The sequence below is a fragment of the Sphaerodactylus townsendi genome, linkage group LG13, assembly GCF_021028975.2.
Source record: "Sphaerodactylus townsendi isolate TG3544 linkage group LG13, MPM_Stown_v2.3, whole genome shotgun sequence".
NCBI lineage: Eukaryota > Metazoa > Chordata > Lepidosauria > Squamata > Sphaerodactylidae > Sphaerodactylus > Sphaerodactylus townsendi.
The window spans coordinates 53,509,566-53,529,341 of NC_059437.1; the positions used below are offsets into that span (position 1 = coordinate 53,509,566).

The 19,776-nt window shown below is 46.7% G+C and overlaps 1 protein-coding gene across 1 annotated transcript in view; it reads left to right on the plus strand.

The window, feature by feature from the left end:
- PITPNM2 (phosphatidylinositol transfer protein membrane associated 2) overlaps positions 1-19,776 on the plus strand; it is a 242,925-nt gene that overhangs the window by 156,155 nt on the left and 66,994 nt on the right. Inside the window, 5 exon segments of the mRNA XM_048514019.1 lie at positions 382-615; positions 2,214-2,540; positions 9,735-9,830; positions 17,441-17,545; positions 18,297-18,367. Coding sequence (XP_048369976.1) covers positions 382-615; positions 2,214-2,540; positions 9,735-9,830; positions 17,441-17,545; positions 18,297-18,367 — 833 coding nt within the window.

A 19,776-nucleotide genomic window follows, 5' to 3' on the forward strand; every position in this document is an offset into this window, starting at 1 on the left:
TCCCTGCACCCAGGCCTGGCCTGACCAAGTCACATTTATATCCTATCCAGCCCTCATAACAAATGAGTTTGACCCCTCTGATGTATATAGAAAGAGGGTAAGTGGCTATTCTGCTTCTGTAATTTCCAGAATAAAACTACACTTTGGAAGCATGTTTTGATGTTTACGGTTTATTTTTTTACTGTGCTTTCTTCAAAACTGATTTCTTGGTGTTGATGTGGCTTCGTGTTGATGTGTTTGGGGCTGTGTAGGGATGGGTGGAGGGAGGGGAAAGTGAGGATGGGGTATGAGTCTGAAATTGTGTGCATCGAGGAATCCTGCTGTAAATTTCGTTGTGCGTGCACAATGACAATAAAATGCTTATGCTTCTTCTGCATTCAGATCCCATTGACATTGTTAAAGATCCCATCCCCCCACACGAATACAAGTCCGAAGAGGATCCCAGGCTATATCAATCGACGAAGACTAAAAGAGGACCTCTGTCAGAAGACTGGATCAAAGAGCACAAGAACAACCCAGGCAGATACCCTATCATGTGTGCATACAAGCTGTGCAAAGTGGAGTTCAGATACTGGGGGATGCAGTCTAAAATCGAGCGCTTCATCCATGATGTTGGTGAGCATTTCTACCCTGTTCCTTCTCTTGGGTGTAGGCATTGTGCCATGGGGGTGGTTTCCCCCGGCGCAACCAGTCCAGCGTTCCCAAAACATCCTGAGAACCTGGCCCATCGGAGGCGGACCTACTGGTGATCCCTGGCCCCAAGGCGATCCGGCTGGCCTCTACAAGGGCCAGGGCTTTTACGGCTCTGGCCCCTACCTGGTGGAACAGGCTTCCAGGTGAGATCAGGGCCCTGCGGGACTTACAAAGTTTCCGCAGGGCCTGTAAAACGGACCTGTTCTGCCAGGCATTTGGCCAGCCGGGATGATGTCAACTTGCCATTAAAACATCCGGCCTCCCGTGGGTTCATAAAGGGGAAAAGAAGAGCTGAAGCCATCTATAGTTTAGCATTTTATGTATTTTAGGTAAATTATATATACGATGTTTTAAATTTTTATTGTTGATGGAAACCGCCCTGAGCCTTTGGGGAGGGCAGTATATAAATATAATAAATAAATAAATAAATAAAAATAAACTAAACTGGCATGGTTTGGGCTTGGAAGCAAAGCTGGCATTCAAATGTCATGTCAATCCATAAACAAGCCTTGGAAGTCTTCACTCTTTCAGACTTTCCAAATCGGATAAAATGAAAGACTGCGGCCCCTTCCGCACATGGAGAATAATGCACTTTCAATCCACTTTCAATGCCCTTTGCAGCTGGATTCTACTGTGCGAAATAGCAAAATCCACTTGCAAACAATTGTGAAAGTTGATTGAAAAGTGCGTTGTTCTGCGTGTGCCTATGACTTGTCTCCTGTTTGCAAACCAATATTAAAATGTGGTTTGGAACTGTGGTTTGTAGGCAATAGGATTTTTTTTTCAGGAAAAATTATTATTATTATTGTATTATTTATTTGATTTAATATACCGCCCCATCCCCGAAGGGCTCTGGGTGGTGTACAACATAAAACAGTAAATATAAAATCAGCATAAATACAATTTCCATAAATACACTTAAAAACAGTAGTTGTTTCCAAAGATAGGCGTCTCACGAAAACCTTATTTAAACTAAAACTTAAACTTAACCCTCCTAGAAAGAAGGAGGGGGGGAGGTAATGGGTCCTGATGACATTGGGGACCCATAGAATAGTGGGGGGGGGGGGCTGGTTTCTCCAAAGGCCCGGTGGAACAACTCAGTCTTACAGGCCCTGCGGAATTCGCCAAGGTCCTGCAGGGCCTGGACAGCTGGAGGGAGAGTGTTCCACCAGGCAGGGGCCAGAGCTGTAAAGGCTCTGGCCCAAGTGGAGGCCAGTCACATCATTGAGGGGCCAGGGATCTCCAGTAAGTTGGCCTCTGCCGAACGCAGAGGTCGAACCGGGACATATGGGGTAATGCGGTCCCGAAGGTACGAGGGTCCCAGGCCGCGTAAGGCCTCAAAGGTCAGAACCCACACCTTGAGGATGATTCGGAATTCAACGGGGAACCAAAAAAGAAGCGGAGAGTAGTGCCACAAATCTAGAGTCTCAAGGACAGTCTTTGCAGAACAGTGTCCCTGGAGTTCCAGGTAAAGGAAGCGAAGTTAAAAATGCCCATTCTGCCCTGCCATCTTTCTGCAGGTCTGCGGAAGGTGATGGTGCGAGCCCACCGGCAGGCTTGGTGCTGGCAGGATGAATGGTACGGGCTTACCATCGAGGACATCCGGCAACTGGAGAAGGAAGCCCAGTTGATGCTGGCGCAGAAGATGGCCCAGTTCAGCTGCAGCGAGAACGAGTCGGAGCCGCATCTTTCCAAAGACTCTATGGGCGACAACGATACGGAAACAAAGGCCATATCCCCGTCTGCTGAGGCAGTGGACGCCGCTAGCAATACTGGTGAAGCCTTGCCAGGGCGAGTCCTGACCAAGCAGTGGTCAACGTCTTCCAAGTCCTCTTCCAAGAGAGGAGGTGAGTTGGGTGCGGCAGGGTTGGCTCCGCATTGCCATTTTGTGATGAGTAGAAAAGCCCGCTGGCGGGGACTTTGGACCTTTTGGATCGCTTAAATCCATTCAGCCAAAGGTGGGATCCAGCAGGTTCTCACAGGTTCCCGAGAGTAGGTTACTAATTATTTGTGTGTGCCGAGAGGGGGTTACTAATGGGTGATTTGGTCACGTGATTTTTGCCTTAGTCACGCCCCTCCTCTCAGCAGTAGCGCGCAGAGCTTGAAGCAGTCTAGCAGGAGGTGCACTGGCGTGCGTGGCAGCCTGCGCCTGCGTGCACTTGTTTCCCGCCCAAGGACCGGCGCAGCAGCTGCGTCCTTGCCACAGCCCCGCCCATCAATGCCCCACCCCCGGAATGCCTGGTCACGCCCCCATCGTGCCCTGCCCAGCCCCATTGGCGCTACGCCACAGTTTGAATCCCACCACCATGGGAACCTGTTACTAAAATGTTTGGATCCCACCACTGCATTCAGTGCTGTACAGGCTTCTTGGCGGTGGGGAGACTGTTTAGTTTTGCAGGCCTCCTCGCGCTCCTGGCATTCTTCTATGGGGGTGGTGGGAATGGGCCACAAGTCTGCTTCAGGAAGAATAGAGCAAATGTCAAATGAAGGGGAAAGTGGAGAGAGGCCATGGAGTGCTTAAAGACAGCGGCTTCTCCAGAGAAGTGACAGGTGGAGTCAATATGTGGCGTGGTCTGTCTTATTCCAGACTGTGGTCAAACTGATTGCTTAATTGCTGTGTGAATAGGGATGACAGTGGGGTGAGCACAGAGTATGTTCAGTGATGGCTGTGGTTCATATCACCATCTGGGTCTTGCCCTGTTTCTTTCCAAAATGCGGCAGGTAGAGTTGGAGTTCTAATTGCCATGGCAGGCAGGCAAGAATGAGTAGCTGGCAGCGTGACTGAAACACGGCAGAATCCAGATGAATTAGGGCAGCAATAGATATAGTTTGATTGGTTAGATTAATCCGTTTATATATTAGATTAATCCATTTATATATATAATTTTTGCCGTCAGGTTGCAGCTGACCTGTAGGGTTTTCCAGGCAAGAGGCTAACGCAGGTGGTTTGCCACGGCCTGTCTCTGTGACTCTGGTATTCCTTGGTGGTCTCCCATCCAAATTCTAACCAGGACCAATTCTGCTTAGCTTCTGAGATCTGAAATGATTGAGCTAGCAAGGGCCAACCAGGTCAGGACATTGAATATAATTTAATTTAATTAGGCAGCTTATTTTACTATTAATTTAAGTATAAACACAGCAGTTGCGTAGTGGCTATGCAGCAGTGGCGTAGTGGCTAAGAGCAGTGGCTAAGAGCAGGTGCACTCTGATCTGCAGGAACCGGGTTTGATTCCCAGCTCTGCCGCTTGAGTTGTGGAGGCTTATCTGGGGAATTCAGATTAGCCTGTGCACTCCCACACATGCCAGCTGGGTGACCTTGGGCTAGTCACAGCTTTTCGGAGCTCTCTCAGCCCCACCCACCTCACAGGGTGTTTGTTGTGAGGGGGAAAGGGCAAGGAGATTGTAAGCCCCTTTGAGTCTCCTGCAGGAGAGAAAGGGGGATATCACAATCACAATAGACCTTTATTGGCATAAGGTATACAAGCGTGAATATAGGCCGTTATTAAAGGGGGGATATAAATCCAAACTCCTCCTCCTCCTCCTCCTCTTCTTTTTCTTCTTCTTCTTCTTTTTCTTCTTCTTCTTCTTCTTCTTCTTCTTCTTCTTATTATTATTATTATTATTATTATTATTATTATTATTATTATTATTATTATTATTATTATTATTAAAAACTGCAGGTAGCAAATGCTATCTTAGAATAATCAGCCATTCCCTCTTGACTGGGAGAGAAGGGGGACAGCCTCTTCCAAGCTAACAAGCTGGGGACCACTGAAGTATTGTGGGAAGGAGGAACAATTCAGAAATCCCACCCAGATCTCCATTCAAGCACCCTAAGGAGCTTGAACTGGGTGATTTTTCTCCTCAACTCCCTTCTTGATTGTCAGTAGATAAACACTACCCCCCTTCTCTCCTAATTTCGGAAGTTTCTTAGATGAAGGCTATAGCTAGATTAGGAGCAGGGAAAGTAGGATAAGTTTAGAACGATAGTCTGTGCTCAGATATTTGAGAAACAATGTCTTAAGTAGCCGGGGGTATTTACCTCCTGCAGATATTTGCACAGAGTGGTGTATGTATCTGGCACAGAATAATTGGAATATCCATTGCAAACTGTATGAGGTTCAGACCTGCCTGTCATCGCTCATCCCGTTGAAAGAGGCCATAGCTGGCAGATTCATTGCTCTGCATCTGACTCAGGCACTTCTTGACACCTCCCTGGCCTTCCGCATCTCGTACATGTCAGCAAAATGATCCTTTTTGTTTTAAGCTGGATCCATTTAATTGGGAAAGGTGGTGAGAGAAGCAAACGGTAATGATTCAAGTCAGGGAAAGACGTCACGAGGGTATTTTAATCTTCACCTGAGCAAGGTACAGAAAGTCACTGCGCTCAACGCTGAGGAACTACTGAGATTTCCAGCTGATTAGGAGGAGGAGGTGGGTGTGTGCAGCCTGATCAGTTTTCTGTTGTCTGAGTGAGACCCCTGGTGTAAAGCGGGGCCCTTGTCGCAAGCCCGCCTGTATTTATTATCTGCTCTATTTTTAGCACCTATTATGTGAGGACCTTTGACGTCAGTCCAGAGCGAACTAGCTGTGTCTTGTCAATCATGCTGCCCCGTTATTCCCAAAGGGACGGGATGGGATAGACAATGGCTGTAAAATAAATACTGAAGCCATAATTAGCTTTGCAGCTGATCTGGGCGGGGCGGGGTTCAATGGCCTTCCACATGACAATTAATAAAATTAGAATCCCAAAGTAGGTGCCCAGCATGCTTGGCCTTTTTTAGTGGTTTGCGTGCTGTAGGGTTTCTTTTAAACATGAACCCTGGGATGTATTTTAGTGGCCTGATGTGAATTTAACAAGCTTGGCCGTTTCACTGTTTTTATTCCAGGAGATGTGACTGTTGATATTTAGTGTGGATTTTCTTGTTATTATCAGCACCAGCCATCACAGAGCGTGGTGTAGTGGTTAAGAGCAGGTAGATTCTAATCTGGAGAACCGGGTTCGATTCCCCACTCCTCCACCTGAGTGGCAGAGGCTTATCTGGTGGACTAGATGTGTTTCCATGCTCCTACATTCCTGCTGGGTGACCTTGGGTTAGTCACAGTTCTTTGGGATTCTCTCAGCCCCACCTGCCTCACAAGGTGTCTGTTAAGAACATAAGAACAAGCCAGCTGGGTCAGACCAGAGTCCATCTAGTCCAGCTCTCTGCTACTCGCAGTGGCCCACCAGGTGCCTTTCTTATCAGCACCAGCCATCACAGAGCATGGTGTAGTGGTTAAGAGCAGGTAGATTCTAATCTGGAGAACCGGGTTTGATTCCCCACTCCTCCACCTGAGTGATGGAGGCTTATCTGGTGAACCAGATGTATTTCTGCGCTCCTACATTCCTGCTGAGTGACCTTGGGCTAGTCACAGTTCTTCAGAACTCTCTCAGCCCCACCCACCTCACAAGGTGTCTGTTGTGGGGAGAGGAAGGGAAAGGAGATTGTAAGCCCCTTTGAGTCTCCTTACTGGACTTACCTTCTTCTTCAACTCCTCTTCTTCTTAAAAAGTCAAAATCAGCTTTAGAGAAAGGAAATATTAACAGGGTCCTGAATACTTCCACCATTATTAGGACTAAATGATACAACATGCCCAGTTGCATCGTTCTGTCTTTGAATAGATTTTATTTTAATTTGAAAAGCAGCCTCAGGTTTGATGACTCGATCGATCAGAAGCCCGGAGAACAGCCATGAAGAGCACCTTAACTGTTTCTCTTCCTCCCCCTTCCCTGTTCAAAAAAATCTCCTGTAAGCTGCCTGTGCGGGGGAAAGCCTTCTTCTGTGTGGAGAAAATCTGGCTGCACAGGGTGACTTTGACTGGACTCATTGGTCCAACTGGAAGGAAATGGTTAAGCAGCCCATTTCTTCCTGCTACTCTCTTGCTGCCGCTTCTCAGTTTAAAAGAAAAGGTCATGCAACTGCATCTAATGCAGTGGTGGCGAACCTATGGCACAGGTGCCAGAGGTGGCACTCAGAGCCCTCTCTGCAGGCACACGCGCACAGAGTTCGTCATGTGGGGGGGAAATTGCCCCCCCCCCCACATCTAGACTAGCCTTGGTGTTCGTGCACCTCAGCGAGCAGGGAGGACTCGGCTGGCAGGCCTGATGCCTGTGCTCCAGGTGGCTGCTGCCCGGGGGGGGGGGGGGGGGCAGAGGTGGCAGAGATGCTAGAGAGGCTCAGAACGGCGCATGTGGGACTTGCTGGAGGCTACAGCAGGCTGGCCCCTGCTCGAGGGGGTTATTCAGGTTAAATTGCTGCATTGGCACTTGCAATAAATAAGTGGGTTTTGGGTTGTAATTTGGGCACTCGGTCTCAAAAAGGTTCACCATCACTGATCTAATGTTTAGTTTGTCTCTCCATGCATGTGATAATCAAGAAGGTTAGAGGCAGCGTGAGACAATTCTCAGGCGTACATCCTACCTCTTCTTGTTAAGGTGATCCACAAAGCCCCGTGATGATCAAAATAGCATCCTGTACAGGAGCTGCACTTCAATCTGCTCCTTGCAGCAACTATTCTGCAACTGTTCTGTGGACCCTTCCTCTGTTGTGTCTCCCCATGTGGAGAAGCCACTCGCTACTGGGATGTGGGCTTATGATCACTCGAAGCTAGGAGACTTCGCCACCTGGTGGCAATCTGACACACGGTGGCAACCCCTATAGCAGTGGTGGCGAACCTATGGCACAGGTGCCAGGGGTGGCACTCAGAGCCCTCTCTGTGGGCACACGCGCACAGAGTTCGTCATGTGATAATAGTACAATTATTTCAGGGAGATTATTAGCACTAAACCTAAGACCTAGGCCCCTTCCGCACATGCAAAATAATGCATTTTCAAACCACTTTCACAACTGTTTGCAAGTGGATTTTGCCATTCCACACAGCTTCAAAGAGCATTGAAAGCAGTTTGAAAGTGCATTATTCTGCATGTGCGGAATGAGCCCTAGTTTTGGGGAAGCAGTGTAGGTAACCCTATTGTGCTATTAAACCCTACTAATTTTCATGGGAAGAACTAAAGCGTGATCCTTTACCTGGGAGTAAGCTCGGTTGCTGGCAATGGGGCTTGATTCTGAGTAAACCCTCCTAGGGTTGTGATTCACCCATTCGAAGAGTTGCACAGTTGCTTCAAAGCAAAGCCACCGACTACCACCAAGCTTACTCCCGAGTAACGGGCGCCTTGGAGCCAACCGTTTTTTCTATACCAGTGTTTTCCAACCTTTTTGATGTCATGGTACCCTTGACTTCACTCTTCAGATCTCACGGTACCCCTGCCATCCTCTCCCCACCTTCCTCTCCCAGTTCCCCTGCTTGCCACCCCCCACCTTCCCCTCCCAAGGTGAAGGGAAGCACAGGTGTGGGGTTAGGGGGGTAGGAAGTGGCTGCTGACCTTGCGGCAGGCCCTGCCGCCTGGGCCACCTCCATTTCCTTGCTGGTGCCGGCGGGAGACCACACAAAAGTGAGGGGGGCCGGCAGCATTGCCGTGGTACCCCTGGGACATGCTCACCGCACCCCAGGGTACCATGGAACTTTGGTTGGGAATCGCTGTTCTATACTAAAACCTCAGTATTCAGGTTAAAGTGCCATGTTGGCACTTTGTGATAAATAAGTGGGTTTTGGGTTGCAGTTTGGGCACTCGGTCTCGAAAAGGTTTGTCATCACTGCCCTATAGAAAGCAGTTAAATCAGCTGGATGTACAAGGGTGACTCTCTTACCCTGCAGATCTGAATGGCCAACCCAGAGAGTAGGGTCTGGTTCAGTGGCAACTCTGCATGTGGAAAGTCCCAGGTTCTGGCTCTGGTATCTCTAGATAAAGTATTCCAGGAAGCAGGTTGTTATGTCTTCACAATAAGCCTCCAGACTCAGTAATACAACTTTTATTAAAAATTCAACCAAGCACACTATAAGACTCTAACTCTAACAGCTGCATGCACTTCCCTTCTTTACATGTCCTTAAGTACTTATCTCTTAAAGGAACATACACACTATACCACACAGGTGCTGGAAGAGCCACTGCCAAAAAGGGGACACACCAAAACTCTATGGCTTTATGATCTGGCTCAGTGTGACTCAGGATTTAGTGAACAAGTTTAAGACTACCCCCCGCCCCTCCCTCCCTTGCATGCCACCCCTCCCTCCCTCCCTCCCTCCCTCCCCTTCCCTTGCATGCTTCCCCTCCCTCCCCCCTTCCCTTGCATGCCTCCCTTCCATCTCCCTCCGCTAGGGTGGGTGGGCCATGTCCAGGTGCCGGGCCCCCTCCCTCCCTTGCATGCCACCCCTCCCTCCCTCCCCTTCCCTTGCATGCTTCCCCTCCCTCCTCCCTTCCCTTGCATGCCTCCCCTCCCTCTCCCTCCGCTAGGGTGGGTGGGCCATGTCCAGATACCGGCCCCCTCCCTCCCCTCCCTTGCATGCCAGCCCTCACCACCTCCCCTCCCCTCCCCTCCCTCCCTCCCTCCCCACACACACAAACACACGCACCATTTTCCTGTTCTGAAAACTCAGTGAAGCCATTGGTTTCTTTCCTGGGGAAACTTGCTCATAGCCCTCAATACACATAAGCTTCCTGGTACTGCAAACAGCAGCTCCCAAAGGCACAAGGAAGAGTTCCAGGCAACACAAAAGCTTGCAGAGTGTTTTCACCATTTTTTTTTTGAGTCGGAGTGACTTTGGAGGGAAATGTTTACAACCAGATGACTTCCTTTTCTAATTGCCAACCTGAAAACTGAAATGATTTTACACATCCTTCCAGTATTTATAAATAGCTGCCCTTTGGAAGTAGCAGCCGAGGATTGCTGAGCGCGATGCTGTGGCATCTCAAACAATAAACAACGCTAGGAGGAAAGTTTGACATCACACCGACATCATGGGGGCTTGCTGTGTGTTAACGCTTAGGGGGTGGGTTTTGAGCAGGACCACCCAACTGTGACTCTGTCACAAAGGATACGCACAGACTGCCTTGCTTTCAGAAGCCCATGGCTTATTGTACAAATCCTGTCTGTTTCTCCTAGCAAGCCCCTCGCGCCATAGCTTATCGGAGTGGAGGATGCAGAGCATCGCAAGAGATTCAGATGAGAGCTCGGATGACGAGTTTTTCGATGCACATGGTAGGTGGAGCAAAATAAGAGCATCTGCTAAATCGGGCTGGGTGTGAGCCTTCTATGCACATGTGTGTATGCACAAGAGCGTATGTGTGAGACAGAAAAACTGTCTCTTCTGTTTTGAAACTGTGTCACATTAGTCGCAGAAGCTGATTTGCACCCATGATTGAAAGCCAACAAATGTTTGTTTCCTTGGCCAGCCATTCTACTTAGTGTGAGTGCTTTTCATGCTCATTGTGCTACGTCTATGAATTTAAGTGTGTGTTCATTTTCTTGTGGAATTGTTTAGTAGAAACGTAATCTTCCCCACAGAGTATTCATTAAAGATTACAGGACAAAGAGCAAAAAGTCTGGTCCTAGATCCCTCGTATTTGGGGCAGTTGAGCAATATATGTTCCATGGTTGGAATCTCTGTGGTACAATGAGGACATTTCTGCTCTTGCAGGTCGATTTTTCGGAACCTTCCTTGTAGCATAGAGCAAGGGAAGGAGTTACATTGAGCCCTAGTGATTATCCATCTATGCTTGGGCTCCTGAAGTAAACTCAAATAATCTGCCATGTGATTGATTTTAAATTTGATATTAAAAAAGAGGGGGGAGCAATTGCTTCTCGCCTTGTCCTGCAGAACTTGAAACTCTTGATCTAGCAATCGCCTTTTTAATTGAGAGAAGATTTCAGGAGCAGTCAGCATTTGCAAGGCTTCCCAGGGAAAGTATTTTAGTTTCCACTGCCCGCCACCACTTAGATTCATGAAGCTTACTAAACAATTCCGCCTCCGAGATTTTAACTTTTGTAGCTAGGTTCCTTGTAGAAACTTTGAAATGATTACCTGCGAAGGTTCTCATGTATGGGATACTTGTTTGGACAATGTTGGCTGTTATATGGATTCTATACCTAATAAAGGTTTTTATATATATGTATATTTCGGTTAAATATTTAATAAAATGTAAACATGAAACTGATACAAATAAAATTCTAAGAGTCAAACTAAAAACTACAAAACTATTATAGGACATCAAATATACGTACTTAAAATTAATTCAATTTTCCAAATTTGTCAGACATTTGGCTATGTGGTAGATAAGATAGTTTACATAGACAAATACATTCTGTTAATTTCTCTAATCGATCCTCCTTCTTTGGGGCCATGTTCTTCTCCAATTCTGAGCCAAAATAAACTTTGCAGATGTTATGATATTAAGCAGAAATCCACAAACATCTTTAAAAGGAAGATCTACATAATTTGACAAAAAACCTCAGGGGATTTTGGAATCTCTATCCCTAATTTATGGCTTTGAAATAGCAATTACTGTGTTTGTATGACACCCCCAAACCTGCAGCCCTAGACAGGTTGCCTCGTAGTGCTGTCAGCCCTGTTTTCTAGGTACAGTGAGCTTGTAGCCAGTACATGTTGCATTTCATTATGAGGTACAGTATGGGAGGAGCTTCGTTTGCTGAATGCAGAAAAGCTGTGTCTGTAATCAGCAGCTTGTCTTCTTTGGTGTAATGGAGCAGCAAGTGGCGTAGGAGGTTAAGAGCTCATGTATCTAATCTGGAGGAACTGGGTTTGATTCCCAGCTCTGCCGCCTGAGCTGTGGAGGCTTATCTGGGGAATTCAGATTAGCCTGTGCACTCCCACACACGCCAGCTGGGTGACCTTGGGGTAGTCACAGCTTCTCGGAGCTCTCTCAGCCCCACCTACCTCACAGGGTGTTTGTTGTGAGGGGGGAAGGGCAAGGAGATTGTAAGCCCCTTTGAGTCTCCTGCAGGAGAGAAAGGGGGGATATAAATCCAAACTTTTCTTCTTCTTCTAATGCACGATTCTTTCTGTTCAGATAGATTAGCAAGGTTATCATTGAGGTCCATAATAGTCTTGCACAGTAGTTAGAATGTTATACACAGGCAAGGCATGCTGGGATCCACTAGGTATCTCTGGTCAGTCCCTGCCTGTGATCACCATCCAGTTTGATTTTTGAAGTATCAAAAAAATACTGGCCATAGTATAACCATAAGAAAAAAAATCCACCCAACCGACTCGTCTTTGAAAGTGGAGCCTTTATTAGCCAAAATCTCTTGGTCACAGTCCAACTGAAACATCTGCACTTTCTTTATTGAAATAAACTGAAATAACTCTCCATTAAAATTGGAAGCTTTTGGCTGAAAGGCTTGGTATAGATTTTGCTAATAAATTTACTTAAATATAAATTAAAATGTGTTTTGAGAAGATTCTCAGCAAAGCCACACACCGTGATTAAATCGCATTTTGATTTTATCTGGGCATCTGATTATCCCTGTTGTTTGGCGTTCCCCCCCAGACTCTTTGGGTAAAGAATCATAATGTATATATACAAAGGAACATACTATGTTCCAATTGCTGTAGAATATATTGTTGGAATCAACTGGTTGTTGTGGGTTTTTTGGGTTGCGTGGCCGTGGTCTGGACATTTTTCCTCCTAACATTTTATGTTAGGAAATGTCATACTGTGACATTTCTCTGAAGATGCCAGCCATAGATGTGGGCAAAGCATTAGAAGCAAAAACTACCAGACCACGGCTACACAGCTGGGAAAACCCACAACAGCCAAGGCCAGAGCCAAGGCTTACACATTAACCACTGCATGGAAAGTAAGTACCCACAGTAACAGGAGATGCTAGAAATTGGAGTCCCCCACTGGTCTGTACACTTTAATCTTCCAGTGACTGACTTTGTACTTAGAAATTCAATTTGTGCCATCTGACCCCCTCCTCCCTGCCAAATTCATTCATCTTGGGTGAATGCTGACCGCACTTGCTGTATTCCAGTTTGAAATACATCCATCACTTTTTGAGACTGTTTTTATTTGTTTCTTTCTTTGTATTTTGCTTTGTCTCGGACCATAAATCCTTGCTCCTGACTCACGGTATTAAGATGTTTCTCTGATATGGCAGGAAGGTATGATAGTGTCTAGCAATAATCTGACCTTGGACACATGGTATATTGGATAGCCTGATGGCTCCTCGGGTCCAATTGAGGATTAGAAAAAGGTTGCTCCAGATTGGGCCCACGTGAGTCTGAGGAGCACAGAGCTCCCAGACCACATTTGTTAATCCATCTGAGGATACATGAAGCCGCCTGATATTGAATGACATCATTGTCCCATCAAGGTCCATATAGTCCAGGGTCGACAACCTTTAGCACCCAAAGAGCCATTTGGCCCCGCCTCCCCAAGCCCCGCCCCCGGCCTCCCCAAGCCCTGCCTTCAGCCAAGCGGGCGGGATAGACAACAGCGGTGACACCAATGATGGAAAGTTGCACTTGGGACGCGGCGAGTGTGCCTCCTTCCCTACCCTCTCCTTCCTCCCTCCCTCCCTCCCTCCGGCGTCCTTTCCTCTCCTTCCCAGGCGCCAGACGAGGGAAGAAGGGGAAAGGACGCTGTAGGTAGGGAGGGAGGGAGGGGAAGGAGGCGCGCTTGCGGCATCCCAAGTGCAACTTGCCGTCGTTGGTGTTGCCCCCGTGGAGCCGCAGTACGAGGATGAAAGAGCCGCATGCAGCTCCGGAGCCGCGGGTTGCTGACCCCTGATATAGTCCATTCAGACTGGTGGCAGCTCTCCAGGGTCTCAGGCAGAGGTCTTTCACATTGCTCACCTCCTGATCCTTTTAGCTGCAGAGGCTGGGGACTGAATCTGGGACCTTCTGTGTGCCAAGCAGATGTTCCAACCCCAAGCCACGACCCCTCCCCAAACTGTGTCATGTAATTGGGCCCTTAGCTGCGATCCTCTTCCTCACTGTGTTGCTCGTAAAGACTCTGAATGACACTTTGCCTCGAGCTGCCTCATAATTTTGGGAAGCATCTGTGCATCAGTGGCGTAGTGGCTAAGAGCAGGTGCACTCTGATCTGGAGGAACCAGGTTTGATTCCCAGCTCTGCCGCTTGAGTTGTGGAGGCTTATCTGAGGAATTCAGATTAGCCTGTGCACTCCCACACACGCCGGCTGGGGGACCTTGGGCTAGTCACAGCTTCTTGGAGCTCTCTCAGCCCCACCCACCTCACAGGGTGTTTGTTGTGAGGGGGGAAGGACAAGGTGATTGTAAGCCCCTTTGAGTCTCCTACAGGAGGGAAAGGGGGGATATAAATCCAAACTCTTCTTCTTCTTCTTCTTAAGAGCAGATGCACTCTAATCTGGAGAACCGGGTTTGATTCCCCGCTCTGCCACTTGAGCTGTGGAGGCTTATCTGGGGAACTAGATTAGCCTGTGCACTCCAGCTCGGTGACCTTGAGCTAGTCAGAGCTCTTTGGAGCTCTCTCAGTCCCACCTCACAGGGCTTGTAGGGGGAAAGGAAAGGAGATTGAAAGCCCCTTTGAGTCTCCTTACAGGAGAGAAAAGAGGAGGTATAAATCCAAAGCCCTTTTCCTCTTCTGTTAGCCTGCGGTGCAGTGTGGTGCCTCAGTGCTCCAGAAAAATGGCTAAGCAGCTTGAAGGCCAAATCAAGAGCTCTAGAAAAGTCTAAAAGATTGTGCCCATGTAACGATGGCTCAGTTGAATCTCTGGCCCACCAATTACTACACTGTCTCAGATTCAAGGAAATCAGATCCAAGTATGTGAATCTTACTCCTTTACATTTACCCCATCTCCCCGATTTAATTAGATTACACTACTTGTTGGACAACCCTGATCCTTCTCTCTGTATGATAGTGGCAGACTTTCTCCTGGAAATTACTAAACGCCAGTAGATTTCCTTCGACCTGTATTGTATATGCTTTTTAATCCGTTTTTTATTATTGTTGTACTGTTGTCTATGCCAATAAAGGCTCAAAAAATAAATAAATCAAGAGCTCCTGTGGACGGGAGGTGGTGAAGGGACTCTCTTGCAGAGGAGAGCAGATTATGGCCCAGCCCCTGTCTGTAAGCTAGAGAGGTATCTTTTGGCCCTTGGGTGGATCCAAGCAAGGAGCTAACTGGGCATCTCCCACATAGCGCAAACTGGGCCATAGTGGATCAAAAGCTGCACAAAAAGTTTGGACCAGAGTGGTCTGAAGCATGCTGCCCATTACACAGCCGCAATTCGATGTGCTGCAACCCCTTTTGTGCGTGGGGAAGTGGTCATGAAGTGTTTTTCCAGCCACACAAACACTCAGTAATCCACATCTTAACTTAATTTTCTGTATAAATATATATTATTTCAGCAGACCTTAAGAAATCAAGAACTAAATCTGTAATTTAAAAAAAAATGTCACAACCCTTCCCACACATTCTCATTTGCTGGCGGAGTCTGACAGACTGAATTATTAATATCTAATACCTGCGTGATTAAAAATGCAAATAGTGGGATCAGAAGCCGGCTCATGGATCCTGGTATGCAGCATCAAGACCTATAATTAAGCCTCCCCTAGCAAATGAGTTCAATATTTAGATTAGGTTGCGGGAATAAGCTTGCAATGTGAATTCACCCTTCTCTGCTCCTTTCAGATTTGATAAACCGCGCTTTCTCCCAGCGTGCTGTGCTTGGAAGATTATCAGGCAGTGGGAAGAAACCTTTATTGGATTAATCAGTGTGATACATTCATTAGCTGCAGATTTAAAATGCACATTGTTTATCAGAGCTGCTTCCTGTGTGAGAAGGGTGGCCAGGCTTGACGATGTGAAGACATCAAAGTCATCTTTTGGCAGGCACAATATCTGAATCCATCAGTGCCTTCATCTATTTTATTATTATTATTATTTTATTTAATTTAATATACCGCCCTATCCCCGAAGGGCTCAGGGCGGTGTACAGCATAAAACATCGTACATAAAATCATCACAAAATTATTACCATAAATACAATTAAAACAACAGTTAATTCCTAACATAGTGTCCCACGAAACCCTTGCTTAAACCCTCCCCAGAAACATATATATATGTTTGGGTCCCGATAGTATGAGGGACCCCTATGGGGCAAAAAGGAGGGGCAGGGGGCACCCTCAGCGGCTGGTCTCACCAAAGGCCCGGTGGAACAACTCGGTCTTACAGGCCCTGCAGAACTCTCCAAGGTCCCGCAGGGCCCGGACAGCTGTAGGGAGAGTGTTCCACCAGGCCGGCGCCAGAGCCGTAAAGGCCCTGGCCCGAGTAGAGGCCAACTGTGTCATTGAGGGGCCAGGGACTTCCAGTAAGTTGGCCTCTGCCGAGCGCAGAGGTCGAACCGGGACATATGGGGTAATGCGGTCCCGAAGGTACGAGGGTCCCAGGCCGCGTAAGGCCTTAAAGGTCTATGGTCTATGGAATTTATTCTGGATAAACATCTTCCTTTGCTAAATGTTGGTTGCAGTTTGAGATGTTATAATTTATAGTTTAGCTGGTTCATTAATTAAGTAGTTAATAAGAGTCAGACTTTGCCCCCATAAATGTTTTGCTTTACTGTTTACCGTGACTATACTAGGACTGCTTGCAGAAGCATCTTGTAACATCCTGTTTCTGTGTTTTCCCTCACCTTTCTGCTATCTGATCTTTTACAGTCTTTTGGGGAAGATAGCAGTCAAAATATCTTTGGACACTGTATAGACAAAAAGACATCCATGTTTGCATGTCACGCCCACATGGTGCCTCAGCCCCTCACGACTGCTATTTACCCCATTCACACATACTTTGGCTCACTCCGCACATGCAGAATAATGCACTTTCAAACTCTTTCAGTGCTCTTTGAAGCTGTGCGGAATAGCAAAATCCACTTGCAAACAGTTGTGAAAGTGGTTTGAAAACACATTATTTTGCGTGTGCGGAAGGGGCCTGAGTGCCAAAAGCTAGCATTCGATAGAAATTCTTCAGACTGATCTACTGACTTACCCAGCAAGTATCGGAAGGATATTTCTACACCTCCTGGAAAATGGACGTTTTAATACACACTTTGGAGGAAAACTCTGAAAACGGGTCATTATTGGTTTCCCCTCAATGATCAAAGTGCTTTCACTAGAAAGTTGACAATTATTACATATTTAGTTCCAAGCACCCAAATTACTGACACAGTCTGAAAATGGGACACCTTTGCCAAACCGCATGGTGTTGATCTATGGAAGTTTGGGTGCTGTGTGGTTTCCGGGCTGTATGGCCGTTTTCTAGCAGCATTCTCTCCTGACGTTTCACCTGCATCTGTGGCTGGCATTTTCAGAGGCGAAACGTCAGGAGAGAATGCTGCTAGAACACGGCCATACAGCCCAGAAACCAAACAGCACCCAAGTGATTCCGGCCGTGAAAGCCTTCGACAATATGGAAGTTTTGTTGCATCTTTACATCAAGATGACACTGGGGGCGGAAAGATTTCTGGTACCAGCCAGGAACATGCAGAAAGCAAGTGGCATTTACCAGTCTGGAATAAAGTGCAGTGGCAGTGCAGGTTTTTAACACGTGCTTGTCAAAGCTAGTATGCTTAGTCTGTGCCTTTCACGAGTTACGTTTGATCTGAGAAGGCATTGTCTGCTGCTTCTTTCAAAGCCTCTTTGATGATTCCTGTCCTGGGGTCTACTGTGGATTATACAAGCACCAGATCTCCATGTCTCCCTTGCTAGCCTAGAGTCGTTAGAAGTTAACAAAGCGCTTTTGACAAGAGTTCCATTGGCGCTTATCAATATGACTATTTCTCTCTCTCTCTCTTTCTCTTTAAAGAGGATCTGTCTGAAAATGAAGAGGTGTTCCCAAAAGAAATCACCAAATGGAGTTCTAACGATCTCATGGATAAGATTGAAACTCCTGAATCTGAAGATGTCCCCGGTAATTTATTTGTTGTAGCATGGTGCTACTGGAGAAGACTGTACACTTACTCTGTTAGATGTCTGTGACTTGAACTTCTGGCTGAACACACAGTCTTTGAAGTCTACTATAAGACTATTTTCCTCACAAATCGTTATTATATACCAGTCTAACTTCTCCAGTAGAACCCCAGAAATTGTAGTTTAGTGAGGCTGCAGAAAATTCCTCTTAAACGTCTGCTCTTCTCCTTGGAACTAACACTCCTTAAGAGTTCCTTGCAGAGACATAATGACCATTAAAGGAAATTTGATCTGTAACAGCGATATGCCCCTGCCAGCAATAGTCTTACAACCAAGATGAAAGAAACAACCTTCCCTTTACCTGACTGCACATTCAGTTTATGTGCATGGTTAGTTGTTATGCTACTGTGATTCATGGACTTTCTAAACCAGAGATTATGAGCATGTACTGCATAATTCCAAAATTGCAGACTGAAAGTCATAAGATGATCCCTGCTGGATCAGGCCAAAGGCTCATTGAAGCCAGAATTCTGTTTCTCCCTGTGGCCTGCAAAATCATCCCATGAAATACAGTATGAAGGAGGAGCCCCCCCTCCCCCCCGCACCGGTTGCACTTCAGCAATTGGTATTCAGTGACTTTCTCTTTCCTACCGTATTAGTAAATGTAAGAATAGGTGGAGCTAGATCTTTTTCTGTAAACAGCATTGTTCACATTGTTCACATGTTCACATGAACAATTTATTTCCTTCCAGATGATCAGTGTCTTGAATCAGCAGCAGAGTACAATGTTGGATCCAGCGTGGAAAGACTCAGCATCATAGAGGTACAGCATCTCATGTAACTTCACTTGTCTATTATTTAAAGAGACAAACAGCTTGCTAGTGGATCAGGGTTGTGTCTCATTGAAAGTCAACACCTTGCAGCCCATTTATGGAGAGAGGATGTGGTGCTTGGCCAGCAACCTTACAAAATGGTTCTACAAACGTTCTTGAATAAATAATTAGGGACTGTGGTCTACACTGCTAAATGTAGCTTATTAAGTAGGATCCTATGTATGTAATTTCTGTGCTGCTTAATGGGTCCTGTGAATACTTAACGCTGTGCTTCAGTTCTTTCTGGTGGCTCCAAACTTCTGAAATCCTAGTGCATTGGTTACTGAATGCCTCATGTTGTCAATCATACCTGCTCAGTATGTGTAAGTTGCCTTGAGTCCCAGTGAGAAGGGGAGATGATGAATAAATGAAACTGGTACCCAAGCTGAGGAGGAATGCAGTGGGCCGTGCCTCCAGATTCCACAGGCCCAGCTTGAAGAAAAGATGAGAAGCTTCATTCTGCCTATTTAGCTGTTGACCGAGGACTGGAGAGGCAGGGATGTGTGTGTCCAAAGTATGGGAATGGAACTGGAATGGGAGTGGAGACAGAGGGGCAAGATGTAAAGGAAGGGATGCTTCGAAGGCAGCCCTCTTCATTAGAGCTGTCCAGCCCTGGGATCAGTGAAATGGCTGAAAGGTGGATCTTTCAGCGTTGAAGGTCAACCACATGGGCCACAATCACCTGGAAGAAAATCAATTAAATGCTTACCAGAGCAGCACCCCAAGGTTTCTGCTGCCAGACAGAAGCAGACAAAAGCAGAAAGAGAAACAGAAGGCAGAAGGCAGTTTTAGTTGGACATTTCCTAATCTCTTGGGCCACTGGAGTTTCTTGGAATTCTTGGGAAGCCAAGAAGGTGAAAGCAAAAGAGAATACTCATTCAACAAGATTAATGATAAAGGAGTATTCATCATGCCTATTTACAGTATAATGATCAACAGCATTATGTGTTCAATGTATTGTCGAAGGCTTTCACGGCCAGAATCACTGGGGTGCTGTGTGGTTTCCGGGCTGTATGGCCGTGTTCTAGCAGCATTCTCTCCTGACGTTTCGCCTGCATCTGTGGCTGGCATCTTCAGAAGATGCCAGCCACAGATGCAGGCGAAACGTCAGGAGAGAATGCTGCTAGAACACGGCCATAGAGCCCGGAAACCACACAGCACCCCAGCATTACGTGTTATTCATTGCATAATGTTATGAGTAAATGGTTTGGCCGGTTCGTATCACTTATCCCTTGCCTCTTTCCCTTTTTTCTGTGATTCTGTTAAACAGGGCCAGGAACGTAGCCCTGTCTGCTTTCGGCTTGGAGAGAGGTTCAGGCCAACCTCTGCAGATACTGTTGTCAGATGTGATTCTTTTAAA